This window comes from Martes martes, assembly GCF_963455335.1.
Source record: "Martes martes genome assembly, chromosome: 9".
Lineage (NCBI taxonomy): Eukaryota > Metazoa > Chordata > Mammalia > Carnivora > Mustelidae > Martes > Martes martes.
This window is the reverse complement of record NC_137896.1, coordinates 41,984,935-42,004,489: the sequence shown is the minus strand read 5'-3', so window position 1 is coordinate 42,004,489 and position 19,555 is coordinate 41,984,935. Positions and strand designations below refer to the sequence as shown.

Sequence of the window (19,555 nt, the reverse complement as noted above, 5' to 3'; positions counted from 1 at the left end):
AGAACTAAGAAAAATTATAATGGCTTTCTGCTTAGGTTAAACCAATTACACCATGACTTTTAAGACAGTAAAGAAAAAAAAAAGCTAAAGTAAGACAAGAAAAGTGGAGTGGTACCCCGCTCACAATAAAGTGTGAATGGAGGGCAATGCATTATAGGGCAATTCTAGCAAATAATGCAGCTGAGCCACAGAGTGAAACTTGAAAGACTCTGACAAAGAAGGATCAGTGAAAGCATTCTCTTTAGGACTAGAATAATCATATTTATGCACTGAAAACATCTCTGGCAACAGTCATCATTTGCATTTGAGGTAAGAACAAAGGCATAATACTCAAAGAATATTTCTGATGTAAAAAGAAATGAATAGTGTGTGGAAAGGGATATTCTACACTCTCTCCCACTCATGCCTCTAAGTGCTATTCCTGCCTCACCGCTTTTGATTCCTTCCCAATGAAACCACTGAGAAAAGAGAAAACAGAAATGGCAATAGTGAACCAGATAAAATTTTCCAATGAAGACCTTAATAAATAACTTTAAAATGGGCATTTTTAAACTTTAGTCATTATTGTAGTATATGGCAAATATGGATTTGTTGGCTTCTTTTTCCATGAACCATCAAAAGTCTTGAAAGCTTCAGAAGGTGGTCTTCTGGAAGTTCAAAGTATTATATTTATTGAAGAATGGATTTCACTATTAACCTTACCTGTTTCATATTCTGTTGGCTACTCTACCAATATAAATTTAGTCTTCATAGATTAAAAAAATACTTTTGCATAGCAGCACGTCTGTCCATTACTGTGAAATTTGCTTTCAAGGGAATTTGATGTTCCATCGTGAGTTAAATTATCTGCTCCCAAAGTAACTTCATTTGCAAAATGTCAGTAAAGTTCCTAGTTCTCTGTTAAAATTCGAGCCACTCCGTCATATAAATACAGTTAGATGGTGAAATCTCACCACCTTCATGGCAGTCATCAAAAACCTTTAAAAAAGATAAAAGTTTACAATCAAATGAGAGTTTTAAAATTATTACATTAAGTCTTAAATGTCATCTCTAACTAAAATTTCTGTTAAAAGTATCCAAGATCCAACCACTTTTTAAAGCAGCATTAAAAATAAAATTTTCAGGGCACCTACATGGCTCAGTTGGTTAAGTGTCTGCCTTTGGCTCAGGTCATGATCCCAGGGTCCTGGGATCAAGCTCCATGTCAGGTTCCCTGCTCAGCAGGGAGTCCTCTTCTCCCTCTCCCCACTGCTTGTTCTCTCTCTCTCCCTCTCTCAAATAAAAAAAACAAAATCTTAAAAAAATATATTTAAAAATAAAAGTTTCAAAGAGACTAGGGCTATGTTTAAGAACATGCTGTAATAGGACCTGCTGTGTGATTATAAAGTTAGTGAATATGAGGCCTTTCACTGTAGCACTAAGATGATCTGCTCATCTGCCCACTGGGCCAAAGGCTATCAGCAGGTAACTGGAAAGCAGATCTATAGATATGTTTCACTAACCAAATGTTTCATGTTAGCTATATTCGTTTTTGTGAAGAATTCCCAATATGCTTGCTGTTTTTTCTGGGACTTAAAACCAGCATACAAAGAACTTAGGCATATAGACAAGGGCTGGTTTAATGAAATAAAACTGACACCAGCAGCCCCAGAATATAAATGCCCCGAGGGCAGAAGGAGTGCCTGCAGCACGCAGCCAGCATGCACAAACCATATGGGACCAGATGAATGAAGAGTGGTGGGGTGTGCTGCAGGGGAAAGCATGTCTGGGTTTCCATCCTGGGTGTTACTTCAAAGCTGTAGCTCCTACAGCTTCCTTATCTTCATGCTTATGCAGAAATAATACCACTAGCTCCAAGGGACAGAACTAGGATTAAATGAGACCATGAAAATCTTCAAGAATATGCCTGGATTGTGGTGGGTTCTCAGTAAATCTCGTTTTCCTCCCTACTTCGGTTAAATGATCAGCCCTCATTAAAAATTGTCCATTTCAGGGCCAAGGGCAGAAAACACAAATTTCTCTAACTTGGTTATTCTAAAAAAGAATGTAAAGCAATGACTTGTTCATCAAGGGCCCGTCGTCAAGGTTACATGGAGGTTGGAGCTGCTGTTGGTCAACCCTGACAGTCAGAAAACTGGGGTGTGCTTGCTGCTAAGTTAGGTGGCATTTGCACCCGCTGGCAGTCAGGTATGAGGTGAAGCCACTTTAACTCACCGGGCAGAGTCCACACGGTGCCCGGACCAAACCCGTGGGCGGGATGATTGGATTGACTGCTCTGTACAGTTTCATGTGTCCATCTACACTGCCAACTGTGCCTTCTTTCGCAGCAATGATAGTCATCTCCACTTTCCCATCATAAATGAGTGTATTTAAGATTGTTTCAATGTCCTCCATGGACAACTCTACCTGAAAAGGAAATGCATTAGAAAGAACACAAAAAGCACAAGAAGACATCCTTTTGGAGAGTCTAAACAGTAAAGGGTCCACAATGCCTTGGTGAAATGGGGAAGCATTATGCTGGTGAGTCATTAAAAGCACGGGTTGAACAGCCCAGGTTAGCACAAACCACTGAAATGCTAGGGACAGAACTCCTCTAACTCATGTTGAATTTGACACACTCTTATTTTTCCACCCTCTTCAGTAAAATTTAGAAGTCTTCTAAAGTTAACAGTTTTGGGGCAAGAATATGATGGGAGATTTACAAAATGGTTGAACAGAAAGTTACGTTAGACATCAAACAGTCCAAATTCCTTCTTTTTTTATAAATGAGAGATCTGGGGTCCAGGAAATGAAAATGACTTGTCCAAATGGTCACTTCAGTTTCTACTCCGATTATGAAAAGCACCCGGCACTGTATGTACAGGTCTTCAAAAGCATATGCTGACAACACCACTCACGTCTTACAAGGGGAACACGATACCAATTAAATGACAACTGATGGGATGGCTGATGTTTGGCTTCTACATTGAAAGGTCCCTAAGAAAGTCAAGACCTTGTCAACAGACTGTTGCATTTTGGTAGTACAACGCATTACCAGGCCTCTACTTTGCTACTTATATCCCAAGCTGAGTATATACAGAGCCCACAGTGCCTGATGGCATGATAGTCATCTTAGTCTAAATGGCTTAGGACAGTGCTTTCTCAAAGTGGGTTCTGCAGAATGTTCACCCTGAAAAAAGGGTCTGGGTCAGATATGTTAGGATACCTTGTAAACTATATCCCTATGATGAAGAGTAACCTTTAAAAAGTAAGATGAGGGATGCCTGGGTGGCTCAGTTGGTTAAGCCTTTGGCTCAGGTCATGATCCTGGGGTCCTGGGATCGAGTCCTGAATTGGGCTCCTTGCTCAGCGGGGAGCCTGCTTCTCTCTCTTCCTCTGCCTGTCACTCTGCCTGCTTGTGTGTTCTCTTTCTCTTTCTCTGACAAATAAATAAATAAATAAAATCTTAAAAAAAAAAAATTTAAACATAAGATGAAAATAAAAACTGTGCTCTCACCTTACTGATCCCCAGTTCACAGATGTACTTCCACACTTCATGTGATGAGGCAAATGAACTATTTCTTTGTATCATTGGATTCTGTTTGCTTTCTCGTGCTGTTTCTGCCTATAAGGGTAGAACCATAAATCTCAGCAAGAACACATTGTATTTTATGAATACAATTATTTAGTGTGATATCAACAGCAGAATATATTAAGAAAATATTACCAATTTGAATATTTTCAAGTCCTATAAAATATGATATACAAGATTATTCATTCATTCTTTATGAAGCAACTTTTAAAAAAAGACCTGCAGCGATGTTTCCTGAATTACAGCTCACCTTAGTTTGTAGGAATTTAAAACACTGTTGGTTAAGCACCTCTACAAATTCTGATTCAAAATCCTGATCACTGTACCAGGCTCCACCAGTCACAGATCGGTCCGGTTGCAGGTTATAGAGCATGTATACTTTCTTTTTTGAGGCCTAGGGAAAAAATGTACAGCAGATTTGGTTATAAGATAACCAAGTCTGGGGCGCCTGGGTGGCTCAGCGGGTTAAAGCCTCTGCCTTCGGCTCAGGTCATGATCCCAGGGTCCTGGGATCGAGACCCACATCGGGATCTCTGCTCGGCGGGGAGCCTGCTTCCTCCTCTCTTTCTCTGCCTGCCTCTCTGCCTACTTGTGATTTCTGTCTGTCAAATAAATAAATAAAATCTTTAAAAAAAAAAAAAAAGATAACCAAGTCTTCTGGGGGTGCCTGATTAAGCGTCTGACTCTTGATCTCAGCTCAAGTCATGATCTCAGGGTCATGAGATCGAGCCCCCGGCTTGTGCCCATGCATTCTCTATAAATCAATCAGTCAATCTTGGTGGCCAGGAGAAGATAATCAAGTCTTCCAAAACTGAGATTTAAAAAAACCCTTGGGGTGCCTCGTGGCTCAGTTGGTTAAGCGTCTGCTTTCGGATCAGGTTTTGATACTGGGGTCCTGGGATTGAGCCCTACATCGGGATCCCTGCTCCGTGGGGAGCCTGCCTCTCCTCCTCCTTCTGCTGCTCCCCCGTCAAAAATAAATGAGACCTTTAAAAAAGAAAATAGAATAATTTTAAAAGCCCTCAACACTTTTTTTTTTTTTTTTTTTGGAAGACAGGGGTGTGAGAGGGAGAGAGACTTAAGCAGGTTCCACACCCAGCACAGAACTGACCCTGAGATCATGAACTGAGCTAAGATCAAGAATCGAATGCTTACCTGACTGAGCCACCCAGGCACCCTTCAGAACTTTATATTTTAAGCAGTTTCAGATTTATACAATTATTGTAAAGATGGTACATTTACCTTGTGCTCAGTTTCCCCTCTTAACATCTTACATTAGTAGGGTGCATTTATTACAATTAATGAACCAATATTGATGCATTATTATTAACTAAAGTCCATACTTCTTTGAGGTTTCCTTAGTTTTTGCCTAATATCCTTTTTCTGGCCCAAGAACGTATTCAGGATACCACATTACATTTACTTCTCATGTTTCCTTGGCAAATTCCCAGACTTTCCTTGCTTTTGATAACTTGCCAGTTCTGAGAATTACTGCTCGGGTGTTCTGTAGGACATCTGTTGACTGGGATTCGTCTGATGTTTTTCTCACGACAAGATCAGAAGGACCACAGAGGAAAAGTGCCCTTCTCATCACATCCTGTCAAAGGCACTCAAACTTCAAGTTATGACTGATCACCACCAATAGGATTTCTCAGTGTTGAGGTTAACCTTGATCATGTGGCTTGTTTCTCCACTGTAAACTGACTTTTTTTCACCTAGCCTTTCCATGTGTGGAAGAACATCACTATGCACAGCCCACACTTAAAGAGTGGGAGTTACTTTCTACTTCCTTGAGGGTGGAATGTCCACTTTAGATTACTTGGACTTCTGCAGAGGAGGCTTGTCTATTCTGCATCTACTCATGGGAGATCTGTTATTTATTTACTTATTTGAGAGGGGGAGAGAGAGCAAGTACAAGTGGCGGGGAGGGAGTGGGACAGTCAGACTCTGCACTGAGCCTGGAGTCTAGTGTGGGGCTTAACCTCACAAACTTCAGATTTTGACCTGAGCCAAAATCAAGAGTTGGACGCTTACCTGGCTGAGCCACCCAGCCGACCTGATCCGTCATTTATTTATTTAAACATTTATATCCGTATGGACTCATAAATATTTTTTTATATTTTGGGTTATAATCTATTACTACTTTAGTTTGAAACCTTGAGAACATGATGTAAATGAAAGAAGGCCGACACAAAAGACAACACAGTGTATGATTCTGTTTATACGAAATGTCCAGAATAGGCAAATCTCCAGGGACAGAAACTACATTAGTGGCTGTCAGTGCCTATGGGCAGGGAGGCTGGGAAGTGACTCCTAGTGGGGTCATATTTCAGGGGTGATCAAAATGTCCTAAAATTAGAATAATGTGATAGATGCACGACTGTGAGTATACTATAAACTACCAAATTGTACATTTTAAACATATGAATTTAACGGTATGTCGATGATTTCAATAAAACTGTTATTAAAAATAAAGATGGAGGGGCGCCTGGGTGGCTCAGTGTGTTAATCCTCTGAGCCTTCGGCTCAGGTCATAGTCTCAGGGTCCTGGAATTGAGCCCCACATCAGGCTCTCTGCTCAGCAGAGAGCCTGCTTCCCCCTCTCTCTCTGCCTGCCTCTCTGCCTACTTGTGATCTCTGTGTCAAATAAATAAATAAAATCTTTAAAAATAAATAAATAAAGATGGAGAAGATTGGTAAAGTGAAGCTGGGCGATCGGTATGTGGAGACTTGTATTATTTTCTCTACTTTTGTATATATTTGAAATCATCCATTAAAAATGCTGAAGGGAGGTAATGTTCTAATTTAGGGACTGGGGAGCGCCTGGGTGGCACAGTCAGTTAAGCGTTTGGCTTTTGATTTTGGCTCAGGTCATGATCTCAGGGTTGTGAGATCGAGCCCCGTGTCAGGCTCCGTGCTCAGCTCCAAGTCTGTTGGAGATTCTCTCTCTCCTTACCCCCTTCCCCTCCCTGTGATCATGCACACGCGCTTTCTCTAATAATAAATAAAATCTTTACAGTAGATAAATAGGGGAGTAAGTTAAAAATAAAATCTCGGATGAACATCAAATTCTTTTTTTTAAATTATTTTTAAGAGTTTTTATTTATTTATTTGACAGACAGATCAGAAGTAGGCAGAGAGGCAGGCAGAGAAAGAGAGGAGGAAGCAGGCTCCCCACTAAGCAGAGAGGCTGATGTGGAGCTCTATCCCAGGACCCTGGGATCATGACCTGAGCCGAAGGCAGAGGCTTTAACCCACTGAGCCACCCAGGCGCCCCGAACATCAAATTCTTATTTGCTGAAATCCTCATTCAATCAAACTTAAGAGGAATCTCAGCTTTTCTGCTGCTGGGTCACTGAGGTCAGCAGCTGGTGTCCCTGTGGAGTAGAAACCCCTGCAGGAGATCATGGGAGGGAAGTGGGGTGGTGTGGGAGAGGAGGAGAAATGCCATGTCCTGGAACAGACCCTCTACCAGGACGGAGATCTTCCTCTGACTTGTTCACTAATGTAGCCCAAGCACGTACAACAGTGTCTGGCACAGAGCAAACATACAATAGGTATTTGTTGAATGAGTGATCTAATAGCTAAAATGAAGTAAATTATCTCACATGCTGAAAATCCAGGAAAAATGTTTATGATTCCAAAAATTCCTTACTGAAGAGTATGGTAGTTTTAGCTTTTCGAGTTGGTGAGACACAAAGAATTAATTAGGTGGTGATAAATCTAAGCAACGTCTCCAAACCAATCCGATATGAGCTAAATTTTTTTTTTTTTTTTTTAAGCACTGGACTAATTTTTTTTAAAAAAGATTTTATTTATTTATTTGTCAGAGAGAGTGAGCACAGGCAGACAGAGAGGCAGGCAGAGGCAGAGGGAGAAGCAGGCTCACTGCCGAGCAAGGAGCCCAATGTGGGACTCGATCCCAGGACCCTGGGATCATGACCTGAGCCGAAGGCAGCCGCTTAACTAACTGAGCCACCCAGGCGTCCCCGATATGAGCTAAATTTTTAAAAAATCTTTTTGACTGGTAGTTTTAAATCATGACATAGCTTGAAGAACAGTAAGATCTCGAAACATATTCAGAGCAAAACATATACAATGAACACTTGGGGGAAGGAAAGAGAAAACTACTCACTGCCACAGACTTAACAGCTTTGATAAGCTTTTTACTTTCCAAATTCTTTAGAATTTTGTTAATTTCTGTTAATGGCAAGTTACTTTTGTACCGGATATCTCTGCTCCATATTCCTGTAAGAAAGTAAAGTAAAATGAGTTCAACACCATAGGATTTGTGCTTATAGTCCTATTGCTTACATCACAGGACAAAACTAGCAAAATATGTATATATGTATACACTCCTAGGGCATAGCTATTGGAAAAACAGAGGTAAGAATCTCAGATGATAACAAAAGTAAGCAAAACGATAAGTTATGTGCTCTATCTTCTAACCAGAAAGTTCTTGGGACTCCTAGTGTGGCACCTTTTTAAAAACGTGTGAAAAAGTTACTTTTCAATGGAAGAAAATTCTTAAATGTTACTGCATTAACTTACATTGTCTCTTCCATCCCCTTCCACACCCCAACTTTTGTTTTCTATTATTTTTACTTTAGATTGTACTTAGATTATAACTTAAGTTTGAGCCAAGGTCAGGTGCCACTGTCAATGGAGAGCAAAAAAACTCTTTATGTAAGCTTCTGTGTGCATGTATACCCATTATTTATACCCTATATTTAGCAGATGAAAAAATGGAAGACTGCAGTTCTCATAGCCACCGAAAGCCCTGTGCAAGAAGCTAGGATTTCTCTTTCAAAGAAGGGTTGTAGGGGTGCCTGGGTGGCTCAGCGGGTTAAAGCCTCTGCCTTCGGCTCAGGTCATGATCCCAGGGTCCTGGGATCGAGCCCCTCATCGGACTCTCTGCTCACCAGGGAGCCTGCTTCCTCCTCTCTCTCTGCCTGCCTCTCTGCCTACTTGTGATCTCTGCCTGTCAAATAAAGAAATAAAATCCTTTAAAAAAAAAAAAAAAAAAGAAGGGTTGTATGTGGGATTTTTTATTAAACATATTACCTATTTTCTTTCCAGCACAGAGGCATAATGAGATAGGAAGAATTAAAGAAACAAAACAAAACAAAACCATAGAGAAGGGGGGTGCCTGGGTAGCTTAGTCTGTTAAGTGTCTGCCTTTGGCTAAGGTTGTGGTCCTGCGGTTCTGGGATCCAGCCCCACACGGGGCTCCCTGCTCAGTGGGGAGTCTGCTTCTCCCTCTCCCCAGTCTTCCCGCTTGTTCTCTCTCCCTCATTCAAATAAATAAATACTTTAAAAAAAAAGAGAATGGCTTTCGTCATGTCTGTTTTTAAAATATTAAACTCCTAATAATATAAGAATGATATGATTTCAAATTATATTATTGCTGATACATTGTTGAAACTAATATCAGGGACTCAAATAGATCCTAAATGTAGTAATAGCTATTAGGTATAGTTCCGTAAGAAGGATAGAGAAAACGGAACAGTTGCTGAGGGACCTCTATCGGGACACTGCCACAGTGCACTGGACATCCCTCTGGTTTTTGCAAAAACCAGAGAGAGAGATGGTATTATCCACAATTTACAGGTAAGATGAAGAAGAAATGAAGGCCTCCGAAGTTTAGAAGTGAGAATTGAAAAAAAACCAAAAAACCCTTAAGTTTTAACTGGTTTATTTTCTATCGACAGTACATTCCCATGGTTCAGAATTTATAACTTTCTTTCCATCCTGGCCCACAGCCATCTAGCTCCTGCCTCCCTACTAATAGGAATGACATCACACCTGGATGTCCTTGAAACATATGCATGTTACATATTTCTATTTCCTCTTCTTTTAACATACATGGCAGCATTCTCTATATGTCGATCTGTACCCTGGCAAGTCAGAGCTCAGTCCCTATTTCTGGTTCTAAAGACAATGTTTTTTTCTGTTTCTTCCTTCACACGCTTACCTTTATTTCCTGCATCCTCTATGATTTGATATACTAGTTTTTCTTGGTTATCTGATCCTTTCATTTTACTGTAAGGGAATAAAGTAGAATTAAAAAGGTAAAGAGATACAGGATAATCTAATAATCTACATGACTATTTTAATGAATTAGCAGACAAGGTCATCACATTGACTTATTTACCAAAATAAGGGCTTACCTTAAAAAGAATGAGACAGGGCTGTATGTACCAGAATGAAAAGATGTCCAAGATATAGTAAGTGAAAAAAACAAGTTGCAAAACAGTATGGATAGCATGATCCCATTTTTGTTTAAAAAAAAAAAAAAAGAAAAGAAAAAAAGAAAAGAGATTATATATATAGTATATAAATATATAATCATTTCTATATATTTATATATATTCCTAGAAAAAAGGACATATACCAAATTATTAAGAGCAGTTATCTCTGAGAAATGGAACTCATGATAAGAGGCAGGGATGGTATGCAGAACAAGTTTTCATTATGCAATTCTACATTGACATTTCTCCCCCAAATACATATTTACATTTGTAATAATAGACATTTCTTAAAATAAAAAAATTGGGGCTTACCCAGCATTCTGAGAATCCTTTATTCTATACAGTAGTCCCGTATTGCTCCTTAAGAGATCCAACTGACCCTAAAGTTTTTTTGTTGTTTTTTTTTTATAGAAAATAACAGTGAATTATTCTGGAGATATTTCAAATCAATCACAAATGTTAATGTATTCTTTAAAATTATACACAAACCAAAATATCCTACCCAGCACAGTTATTTGTTAGTTCCTCACTTGAGACTTAAGTTTTTGCCTACATATCACATGTAATATATTTTTGAAAACTTAGCTCTTTAGTTCATCACTTGCCAAAATATAAATACCTAACAGTTTCCTATATGCTATATTCTGGCTTGGTTATATGACCAATGCATAATGAATTCTGAAAAGCAGCTTTAGAATAATAAATAAAAATCCATATTCAAATTCAAATAAATTCACTAAGTATATATAAACATAAAAATGAAAATATAATTTATATAAAGAAAAGTTCAAATAAAGACTAATGCATAAATATTCTGTAACATGATGACTGAATAAAATCTGCAATGTTAACAGTGACATTTACTGATTTGCGTGATTTCTACTGCATTACATGACAGGCAGAAAGGTGAAGTAATGAATAAAAGATGCAATGGTTTCAGTTTTAAATAAAAAATCAAGGAGTGCCTGGGTGGCTCAGTCGTTAAGCTTCTGCCTTCGGCTCAGGTCATGATCCCAGGGTCTTGGGTTTGAGCTCTGCATCGCATGCTCCTTGCTCCCTCTCCCTCTCCCACTCCCCCTACTTGTGTTCCCTCACTCACTGTGTCCCTCTCTCTCAAATAAATAAAATATTTGAAAAACAAAAACAAAAACAAATCAAAAGGAAAGCAAAGCCTGTCTGATGTGCTTTTGAAATTACTTAGGCCTTTGGGCCTGAACTCAGGAGCACTCAGGTGGCTGTACCACTGGTCTTCTGGCAGTGTGGGGAATCCATGACTCAGAGGCCCCATTCCTGTGAGTTAAGACTGGGACGACACATGACTTGCAAACAGGTTTATAAATGGATGAACAGCAATAACTTCCTCCCCGGACCCCACTAAGCAAAACTGAACCACAAAGTTCCATTTGAAGGTAGTTTATTATTTATTTATTTATTTATTTATAAAAATATTATTTGACAGAGATCACAAGTAGGCAGAGAGGCAGAGAGAGAGGGGGAAGCAGGCTCCCCGTGGAGCAGAGAGCCCGATGTGTGGCTCGATCCCAGGAGCCTGGGATCATGACCTGAGCTGAAGGCAGAGGCTTTAACCCACTAAGCCACCCAGGGGCCCCTATTATTTATTTTTTTAAAAGATTATAATTATTTGACAGAGCACAAGGAGGCAGAGTTGCAGGGAGAGGAAGAAGCAGACTCCCTGCTGAGCAGAGAACCCAATGTGGGGCTCAATCTCAGGACCCTGGGATCATGATCTGAGTCAAAAGCAGACACTTAAGTGACTGAGCCACCCAGTGTCCCTGGAGGTTAATTCAGCTTATGAATGTTTGCTGAATGCCTGTATTATGATATATATTTGGGGGGACCAACATGAATTCTAAAAGAGAATCACACAGCTGATTTCAACTATCTGGTCAGCATTAACATAAAGGTAAGTAAAGGGTGGGATGGGCGCTCAGAGTAGCAGCTTTGGCCCAAACTGGGGAGTTCAGGAAGACTTTCTGGGAAACAGGAAGCAGAGCTGAGTCTTGAAGGATAATGAGGAGTTAGTCTATAAAGAAAGGGAACTTGAGGCATGAGGTGGCAGGGAACCAAAAACAATCTGTTCCTCTGAAACCTAACTTTTGAGACAGACTGGTGGCAGATGGGGCAGGTGAGGAAGGTAGCGGCTCAGTCCGGTAAAGCCATGAGTTTGGACTTGAATCCCTAGTGCTGAGAGGATTCTGCGACTTGGCCAGACCTATGTTTGAGACGATCAGGCAGACTTCTCTAAGGTAAATGAAGCCAGGAGAGGCTTAGAGAAGCCTGGTTAAGCCTGGAGGAGCCAGGTTAGAATACAGCATTATAGTCCAGGAAAAAGCCAAGACCTGAACACATGCAGGAGTAGTAGGTATGGAAATGAGGGGGCAAATCTGAGAGCTCTTTAAGAGCTATAATCAGCAACACTTTGTGATTCACTAATACTTATTCCCTTAAAATTCATCATAGTTCCACCACCGTTTATATCTTCTAGACAACAGGACTGGTAGTAGATGGGGCTGCAGAGGTGGAGAAAGAGAAGGGGAGGTGTGGAGGATGATTTTCAGACAGAAAGCAAAAGGCTGAAAGAGTAGTCGTGGGACAAAAGCAGTTTCCATTGGCACCACCTCCAGCATCCCTTCCACTATCCCTCCGGGAGCAAAGTCCTTCACCGACGTGAACTGATTAGAAGTCACCAACAGTACTAACAAAGAGGTCAGCAATCTGGCCCACTGCTTGTTTTTATAAATAAAGTTCTACTGGAATGCAGCATGCTGATTGGGTTATATATGCATGGTCCATGGCTACTTTCTTGCAGAGTTGAATACTTGTGACAGAAACCACATGGCCTGCAAAGCCTAAATACATACTATCTAGCACTTTACAGAAAGTCAAGTTCTCCAGCCATTGAGCTAGAGGGTTGAAGGGAGTAGTTTAACAGAAATTTCACGGGTCCTCAAATTTCTATGAGTCCTTAGTGTAGAAATCTTTTAACCAATTTCTACTATGACCAAACTGAAATGCTTTCACGATAGGGGAACTTTGATGTAGGGGAAATGGAAGGACAAATAGGTAGACTTAGAGGATGGGGTCCCACAAGGTGGGTGTTTCTGGACAGTGGAGGAGAATGACATGAAGGCCCCAGGACAAGAGAAGAGGTAAAAGCAGGTAGAAGGGCTTCATTGAAAGACCACATTGTAGTGTTACTTGACTCATTCCTGCCTCCTGAAATGTTCAGAGTGAAACTGTGGAGAATGAAACTCTAATGAACCAGCTCGGTGATAGTTGGCAGAGGACGTATTTCATAGGGAATGACCCAACACTGGCAGCAGGAAGCAAGCAGAAGGTGAGAGCAGACTAGCCCTATGTGCCCTGTGTACATGATGATAATTAGGTTAACAAATACAATGGTTAAAACAAAATACATTTATTTCATTCATTTTTAAAAATTATTTATTTATTTCAGAGAGAGAGAGAGTGTGTGCACATGGGGGAGTGGGGAAGAGGGAGAGGGACAGAGAAAATCTCAGGAAGACTTTTCACTGAGCACACAGCCCATGTGGGTCTTGATCCCACAACCCAGAGATCATGACCTGAGCGGAAACCAAGAGTTAGATGCTTAACTGACTGCACCACACAGGTGCCCCTCATTCATCTTGTAAAATGATGTGTAATTATTCCTACTTTCCTCAATTCATGCAGTCTGAGCTGTTTTTTGGCTTGGAATCTTAAGACACTTTCGAATGGTTTCACAACTACATACATGGAAGTAATGACAATCACAGCACATAAATGATTATATGAACTAGTTGAATTTGCCTTACCATGGACAGGAGTCTATTGATGGCCACAGCCCGCTGCTGGGCTTCTATATGAGGCATTTCATTCTGAATTACTTGGTCTGTGATTCCATGGGGAAACTGGTGACATAATTCTATAATCCTAGGAAGAAAGGCAATAATATTACTCATGTTTTTACCTGTTTCAAGGGGGTGGAAATAAAAGCCGAACAGTTTGAAATTGTGTCTTTACTCACATTTGGCAGATAATGTTTTTTTGTTGTTGGTTTTTAAGCGTGGTGGGGGGGGTGGTAAAGAGGGAAGGGTGGAGGGAGAGAGAGAATCACGCCTGGCTCGATCTCACAACCCGGAGATCATGATCTGAGCTGAAATCAAGAGTTGGATGCTTAACCTACTGAGGTACCCAGTAAAGCACCCCACACTAAAATCAGATAATCTGGGTTTCTACGATGGTTCTGAATCAAAGCATGTTAGAAAGTGAGCAAGATAAAGTACATATTTACATTATATTATTTAAGAGGAGTGTTTCTTTTCCTAATACGAACTTAGAACAAAAGTGAAATGAAAACACAGAAAAGAATTAAAGCTGAGGCTTCAATGTTCCCAGATGGAACAAGTATGACAAAATTAACATTCAGTGTGTTGGGCGGCCATAAGTCTGCAAGGAGGAGGGAAATCAGACACGTCTGGTAGGAAGGCAAAATTTGTTAGGACAAGTCACCATAACTGGGGCTTGCTTTTGGAATTATCTCTACCAAACAAAAATAAGTCCAAATATCCACCTTGTCATAGGATCATCATACGTGTTTTCATAAGTTTGAGAAAGTTAAGGTCTTTTAAAACTATGATAACCTAAAAATAGTAGTACACGGAGAGCGAATATAAAATTAGAAGAGGCTTTAGGTGACCTAAAATCTTGACTTAAGTACTGCACGGAACCACTTGGCTTAATGTTTCTTCAAAAGCACAAACTGCACCCTAACTTCGCCCAAATGTTCCGTCGTGGGAGTTCCCTTAGCGACAGGAGCGATCCTGGATCAAAATATGTAGCTACAAGCACTATGGGAAAAACGCCGTGTCCTCTCTGGGCATAGATCACCTTAATGCAGGAAGGAAGCACATCACCACAACTTTCCAAACAGTACCCAGGCAAGGGAAGATAAAGAAAGTTACAAACTGTCAAACTCGCTCGGAACTTCTTAAGAAGTCTGCGTTCCAGGCATAGGAGAGGGGTTCCAAATCCCCAATCCCCTTCCTGCGCGTGCCGATATCTACCGAGGGTCCTGGGATTAGGGGTCCGGCTGCCCAAACGACCGGTCGCCTGCGGAGAGGCTCTAGAACCGGGAAGCGAGACTCGCTCACTGGTTTTACCTGTTTTCTATTTCGACCGGATCCGCGTCGGGCGGCTGCACCTTCACTTTCACCTCAGCCATGACTCCCCAGTTCCCGGCCCCTCGGTGGGACACGCTCGGGGTCGCAACACAGCCAGTCGGGGAACCGAGGAACCGGGCAATAAGGGAAAAACGTTGCCCGGCTTGGGCAAGGGGCCTTCTTCCTCGTGTCGCAGCCGGTCCTTACTTGTTCTGTCGGCTTGAGGTGGCCAAGGCACGCCTGACCCGCCTCACTTGCCCGCGCCGCTACATCTTGTTTTTCTGACTGTCAATACTTGCCAGACGAACGACCCTGGTTCCCTCACTGTGAGTTAGGACGCCACCTCCGAGCACTTCCCAATGTCAGTGAAGGCATATTCTCAGAGACCTGCAGTGAAGCCTTAGGAAAGGCGCTCGAGGCAGGTAGGAGCCTCTGGGCCTAGCGGCAGGGGCGGAGCTTGTTGCTAGGAAGTCCGTGTCCACCAATCACCTGCTCGGCTCTTGTGGGCGGGCCTTGATTCGCAGCGTCTGTGGAAACCCAGGAGGCGGCCGAGGAGAGGGCAAGAGGAGGTAAGAGGTGGGCTTCCTGACTGGGGACCGTGGCGGTACCTCGGGGCCCCATTTCAGGTCCCGGTGGCCAGAGGAGGAGGGGAGAAGGCGGAGAAGGGCCTCCGTCACTCCAGCTAAAAGGAAGCGGGCGCTCTTATTTGCCCCTGATGGACAGGGACAGGGACCGGGAGGGGTTCCGGATCCGGGCGGCGAGGGGGCGGTATTGATGGAAAGAGTTGAGGGGTTAGGGGTGCCATTGATCCCAGACTGCCATGTGGACCTAGCATGTTGGTCTACGTCTTGATTCTCTTCGCTTGGGGCCCACTGGCCGCCCTAGCCTCCCAAGCGTAGCTCCTAATTGCAGCGGGTATGACTCCCCGATTTTTTTTTTTGGACTAATTTTTCAGCTATTTTAATTTTTTTATAATTGTAAAGAGTTTATTTATTTATTTATTTATTTATAAAAGATTTTATTTATTCATTTATTTGACAGACAGAGATCACAAGTAGGCAGAGAGGCAGGCAGAGAGAGAGAGGGTTAAGCAGGCTCCCTGCTGCAGAGAGCCCGGTATGGGGCCCGATTCCAGGACCTTGAGATCATGACCTGAGCCGAAGGCAGAGGCTTAACCCACTGAGCCACCCAGGCGCCCCTCGGCTTTTTGAATTTTAACTGCCTCTTACTTAAATGGAAAAATGAGTAACAGCACCTCCTTCTCCCCTCCCTCTCCCTTCCCGGAGTCCAGCCATCCTTCTATAGAGGCTATTACTCTAAAATCAGTATCTGCAATTTAAATTCTTAGCCTCTGATCTGGAACTATCCAACCAGGCATTAAAGTCACTTCTTAAAATTTAGTTATCCGACTTTAGGGAATGTAGTCTGGGACAAAATTCAAACCAGAAGTTGTTCAGAGCAACATTATTTTTTTAAGATTTTATTTATTAATTTGACTGAGAGAGAGAGAGACAGAAAGAAAGGGAATACAAGAAGGGGGAGTGGGAGAGGGAGAAGCAGGCCTTCTGCTGAGCAGGGAGCCTGAGGCAGGGCTCTATCCCAGGACCTGGGATCATGATTTGAGCCCAAGGCAGACGCTTAATGACTGAGCCAACCAGGCACTCCCAGAGCAGCATTTAGAATTGAACAGACCAAAACTAAAAAGAAACTGGTAATAGTCTAAATGCCCAACCACAAAATGATAAATAAGATTATATAAGTATGTGGAAAATTGTAAATAAAAGAGTGAGGGTGCAAGAAGTACACTATAAAAATTGAATGAACATATAGATTATAACTGAGTGAAAATTATGAATCCATAACCACTGAAATTTGAAAAGGCCACACAGAAATGTAAATGGTTGTTGTATTAAGGTGAGGGCTGCTTCCCCCCCATATCCTTTATGCATTAAGAATTATACTCCATCCCACTGAAAAAGATCAGTAAGGCCTCCCTACTTGTACTTGATTATTTATAAATACAAGAGATGGAGTGGGAGTCTTTTTGTTTGTTGCTCACTGTTTATATCTGTGCCAACTTTCTTTTAGCAGAAGCATGGTACTCTGCCATCCTTCTAAAATTTCTTTGCAGCTTTCAAATGCAAGAACCACTTGGCAACAACAGCAGGGCCTTGGACCTAGAGCTTTCCCAAGGGAGTTGGCTCTAAATGAACATTTCATGCCACATACAGAGTTACTTCTGTTCCTCCTGGGTGATGACTTACCCTGAAGTCAAGAGAGGTGGCGTGTTAACAAAAGACAAGAAAGGGTGATAATGATTTAGGGAAAGCTCAGATCAGATCGGTAGTGATGGTCTCTGTTCTGATAGATAGTAGTCTCCCCTTATCTGCAGTTTTGCTTTCCATGGTTACTCTTACCTGCAGTCAACTGGGGCCTAGAAGCAGATGATCCTCTTTCTGATGGCAGAAGGTCAGTGGTAGCCTAATGTTACATCACAGTGTCTAGGTCATTCGCCTCACTTCATCTCATCACGGAAGCGTTTTACCATCTCACATCATCACAAGAAGGGTGAGTACAGTACAATATTTTGAGAGAGACCGCATTCACAAAACTTTAATTACAGTGTGCTTTTTAAATTTTTCTATTTTATTATTGTTAATCTCTTACTGTGCCTAATTTATAAATTAAACTTTATCATAGGTATATATGTATAGGAAAAAACAGTATATGTAGGGTTTGGTAATATCTGTCATTTCAAGCCTTCATTGGGGGTCTTGAACATTTCCCTTGTGGACAAGGGGGAGGGGACTGTTGTATTCATCTAATTTGTTCATTTAGCATAATTTTATTTCCCCATCCCATTCTTTCATTCTGTATTCTCAGAAGTGAGGTAAGTATTTAGATAATCAAAATCCCACATAAGCCCTCAACAGCAGAAATGCAGCTGAAACAATAATTATTTGAATTAAAAATTAAATAATGTTTTTGATGAAATTCTCTTTAGTTTTTTACTAGTTTTGCTGTATTTAAACAATGTATTTCTCTTTAACTTTTGTGTTCAAAAAGGTGCCTATTGGAATTTATTTTCCTTTACTTTTTTAACGTAAGAAGGGAAGATGACTGCAGGCTCAGTGTGTGTCCCTCAGATCATACCATTGCGAGTGCCTCCCCCCGGAAGAGCCAACCATGAAATTGATAACAATACACTTTTGGAAATGAAATCTGGTAAGAATCAAATGTACTTGAAAGCATGTAAAATAACTGCCATACTCTTTAAGTTCCTTGGGTTGTTAATTTTTCACTTTGCATGCTTTCTACAATTAGGGCCTTGAGAATTTTGTAAAAGTTCCAAAATTTGAAACAGTGTGGTACTTGGTGGTTTATAGAGTGGTATATTTTTAGATGAAAGCAGTTGGATTTGACCAACTTTTCATTTGTATCAGTAGATAATTGCAGCAATGCCTTGATTCACATTAGCCAAGGTAAGATGTCCCGGTTCGTGCCGGGACTTTCCCAGGATTCTCATTATTTTGCTGGGATAGTAATTTGACCTACTAACACAGGCTTTCCAGTCAGACGTGCTGGGGATTAAATCCTGCTTTGTACAACTTCTAATGATACATTACTTAGCCTTTCTGAGTCTCAGTTTTCTCATTGTTAGTGAGAATAATGTCTGCCATTTGGAGCCACTGTGAGGATTAAATGAGTTGACATGTTATGTGAGGTACACATGCCAAAATAAATCTTAACTATTATTACAGAAAGAAAGCAGTGAATATATTTCCTGATAATAACAGGAATTTATATATACATATACATATGTATATACATATATGTACACACACACATATACACACATATTTCTACATATATACACACATATGTATATAATTAACATAAGGAGAAGAGAAAGTTTTTTTTAAAGATTTTATTTATTTATTTGACAGACAGAGATCACAAGTAGGCAGAGAGGCAGGCAGAGAGAGAGGAAGGGAAGCAGGCTCCCGGATGAGCAGAGAGTCCAATGTGGGGCTCAATCCCAGGACCCTGGGGTCATGACCTGAGCTGAAGGCAGAGGCTTAACCCACTGAGCCACCCACGTGCCCCAGATTTGAGAATTTTTTTTTAAGATTTTATTTATTTATTTGACAGAGAGAGAGAAAGCACAAGCAAGGGTTGCTGCAGGCAGAGGGGAAGGGGAAAGCAGGCTCCGTGCTGAACAAAGAGCCTGATGTGCGGCTCAATCCCAGGACCCAGGGATCATGACGGGCTTGAGCGAAAGCAGACACCCAGCTGGCTGAGCTACCCAGGCACCCCTGGTTTGAGAGCCCCTGCATCAGGCTCTCTGCTCAGCGGGGGGCCTATTTCCCTCTCTCTCTCTGCCTGCCTACTTGTGATCTCTCTATCAAATAAATAAATAAAATCTTAAAAAAATTCTCAAATCAGGATACAAATTTTAATAAGTGTGTCCATAACTCTTGGGAGAAGGTGGGTTATTACTGACAAATGATGATACGAATGATAGAGTATCTAAATCCCTATTATTTAAA

At 41.3% G+C, this 19,555-nt stretch overlaps 2 protein-coding genes across 4 annotated transcripts in view; one reads left to right on the top strand and one right to left on the bottom strand.

Annotated features, from left to right (window-relative positions):
* On the bottom strand, positions 1-15,184 carry POLR3F (RNA polymerase III subunit F). 2 transcript variants are annotated; one of them, XM_080812772.1, is made up of 10 exons: positions 15,006-15,184; positions 13,659-13,776; positions 10,135-10,202; positions 9,742-9,762; positions 9,546-9,613; positions 7,707-7,819; positions 3,822-3,965; positions 3,497-3,604; positions 2,215-2,406; positions 1-978 (listed from the first exon to the last, which is right to left on the bottom strand). In XM_080812772.1, the coding sequence occupies exons 1-10, from the start codon at positions 15,065-15,067 to the stop codon at positions 901-903; spliced, it is 972 nt and encodes a 323-aa protein (XP_080668898.1). In that variant the 5' UTR covers positions 15,068-15,184; the 3' UTR covers positions 1-900. The 2 variants fall into 2 exon arrangements, with proteins under 2 accessions (XP_080668898.1, XP_080668899.1); XM_080812773.1 differs by lacking the exon at positions 9,742-9,762.
* Positions 15,185-18,121: 2,937 nt separating this feature from the next.
* The window catches only part of DZANK1 (double zinc ribbon and ankyrin repeat domains 1), a gene marked incomplete at both ends in the record, with an annotated part of 58,083 nt that continues 56,649 nt past the window's right edge, over positions 18,122-19,555 (top strand). For both annotated transcript variants that reach the window (XM_080814678.1, XM_080814679.1), the window contains one exon: positions 18,122-18,230. In XM_080814678.1, the coding sequence (XP_080670804.1) occupies positions 18,122-18,230 (109 nt within the window). The remainder of the gene's footprint in view (positions 18,231-19,555) is intronic.

Coding starts and splice junctions, on each gene's coding strand:
- POLR3F (XM_080812772.1), bottom strand. CDS start 15,067: ATGGCTGAGGTGAAAGTGAAGGTGCAGCCGCCCGACGCGGATCCGGTC. Junction 10,203..13,658: donor TCAATAGACTCCTGTCCATG/GTAAGGCAAATT, acceptor AAAAAACTTTAG/GGTCAGTTGGATCTCTTAAG. Junction 9,763..10,134: donor AAGGATTCTCAGAATGCTGG/GTAAGCCCCAAT, acceptor TGGTACATACAG/CCCTGTCTCATTCTTTTTAA.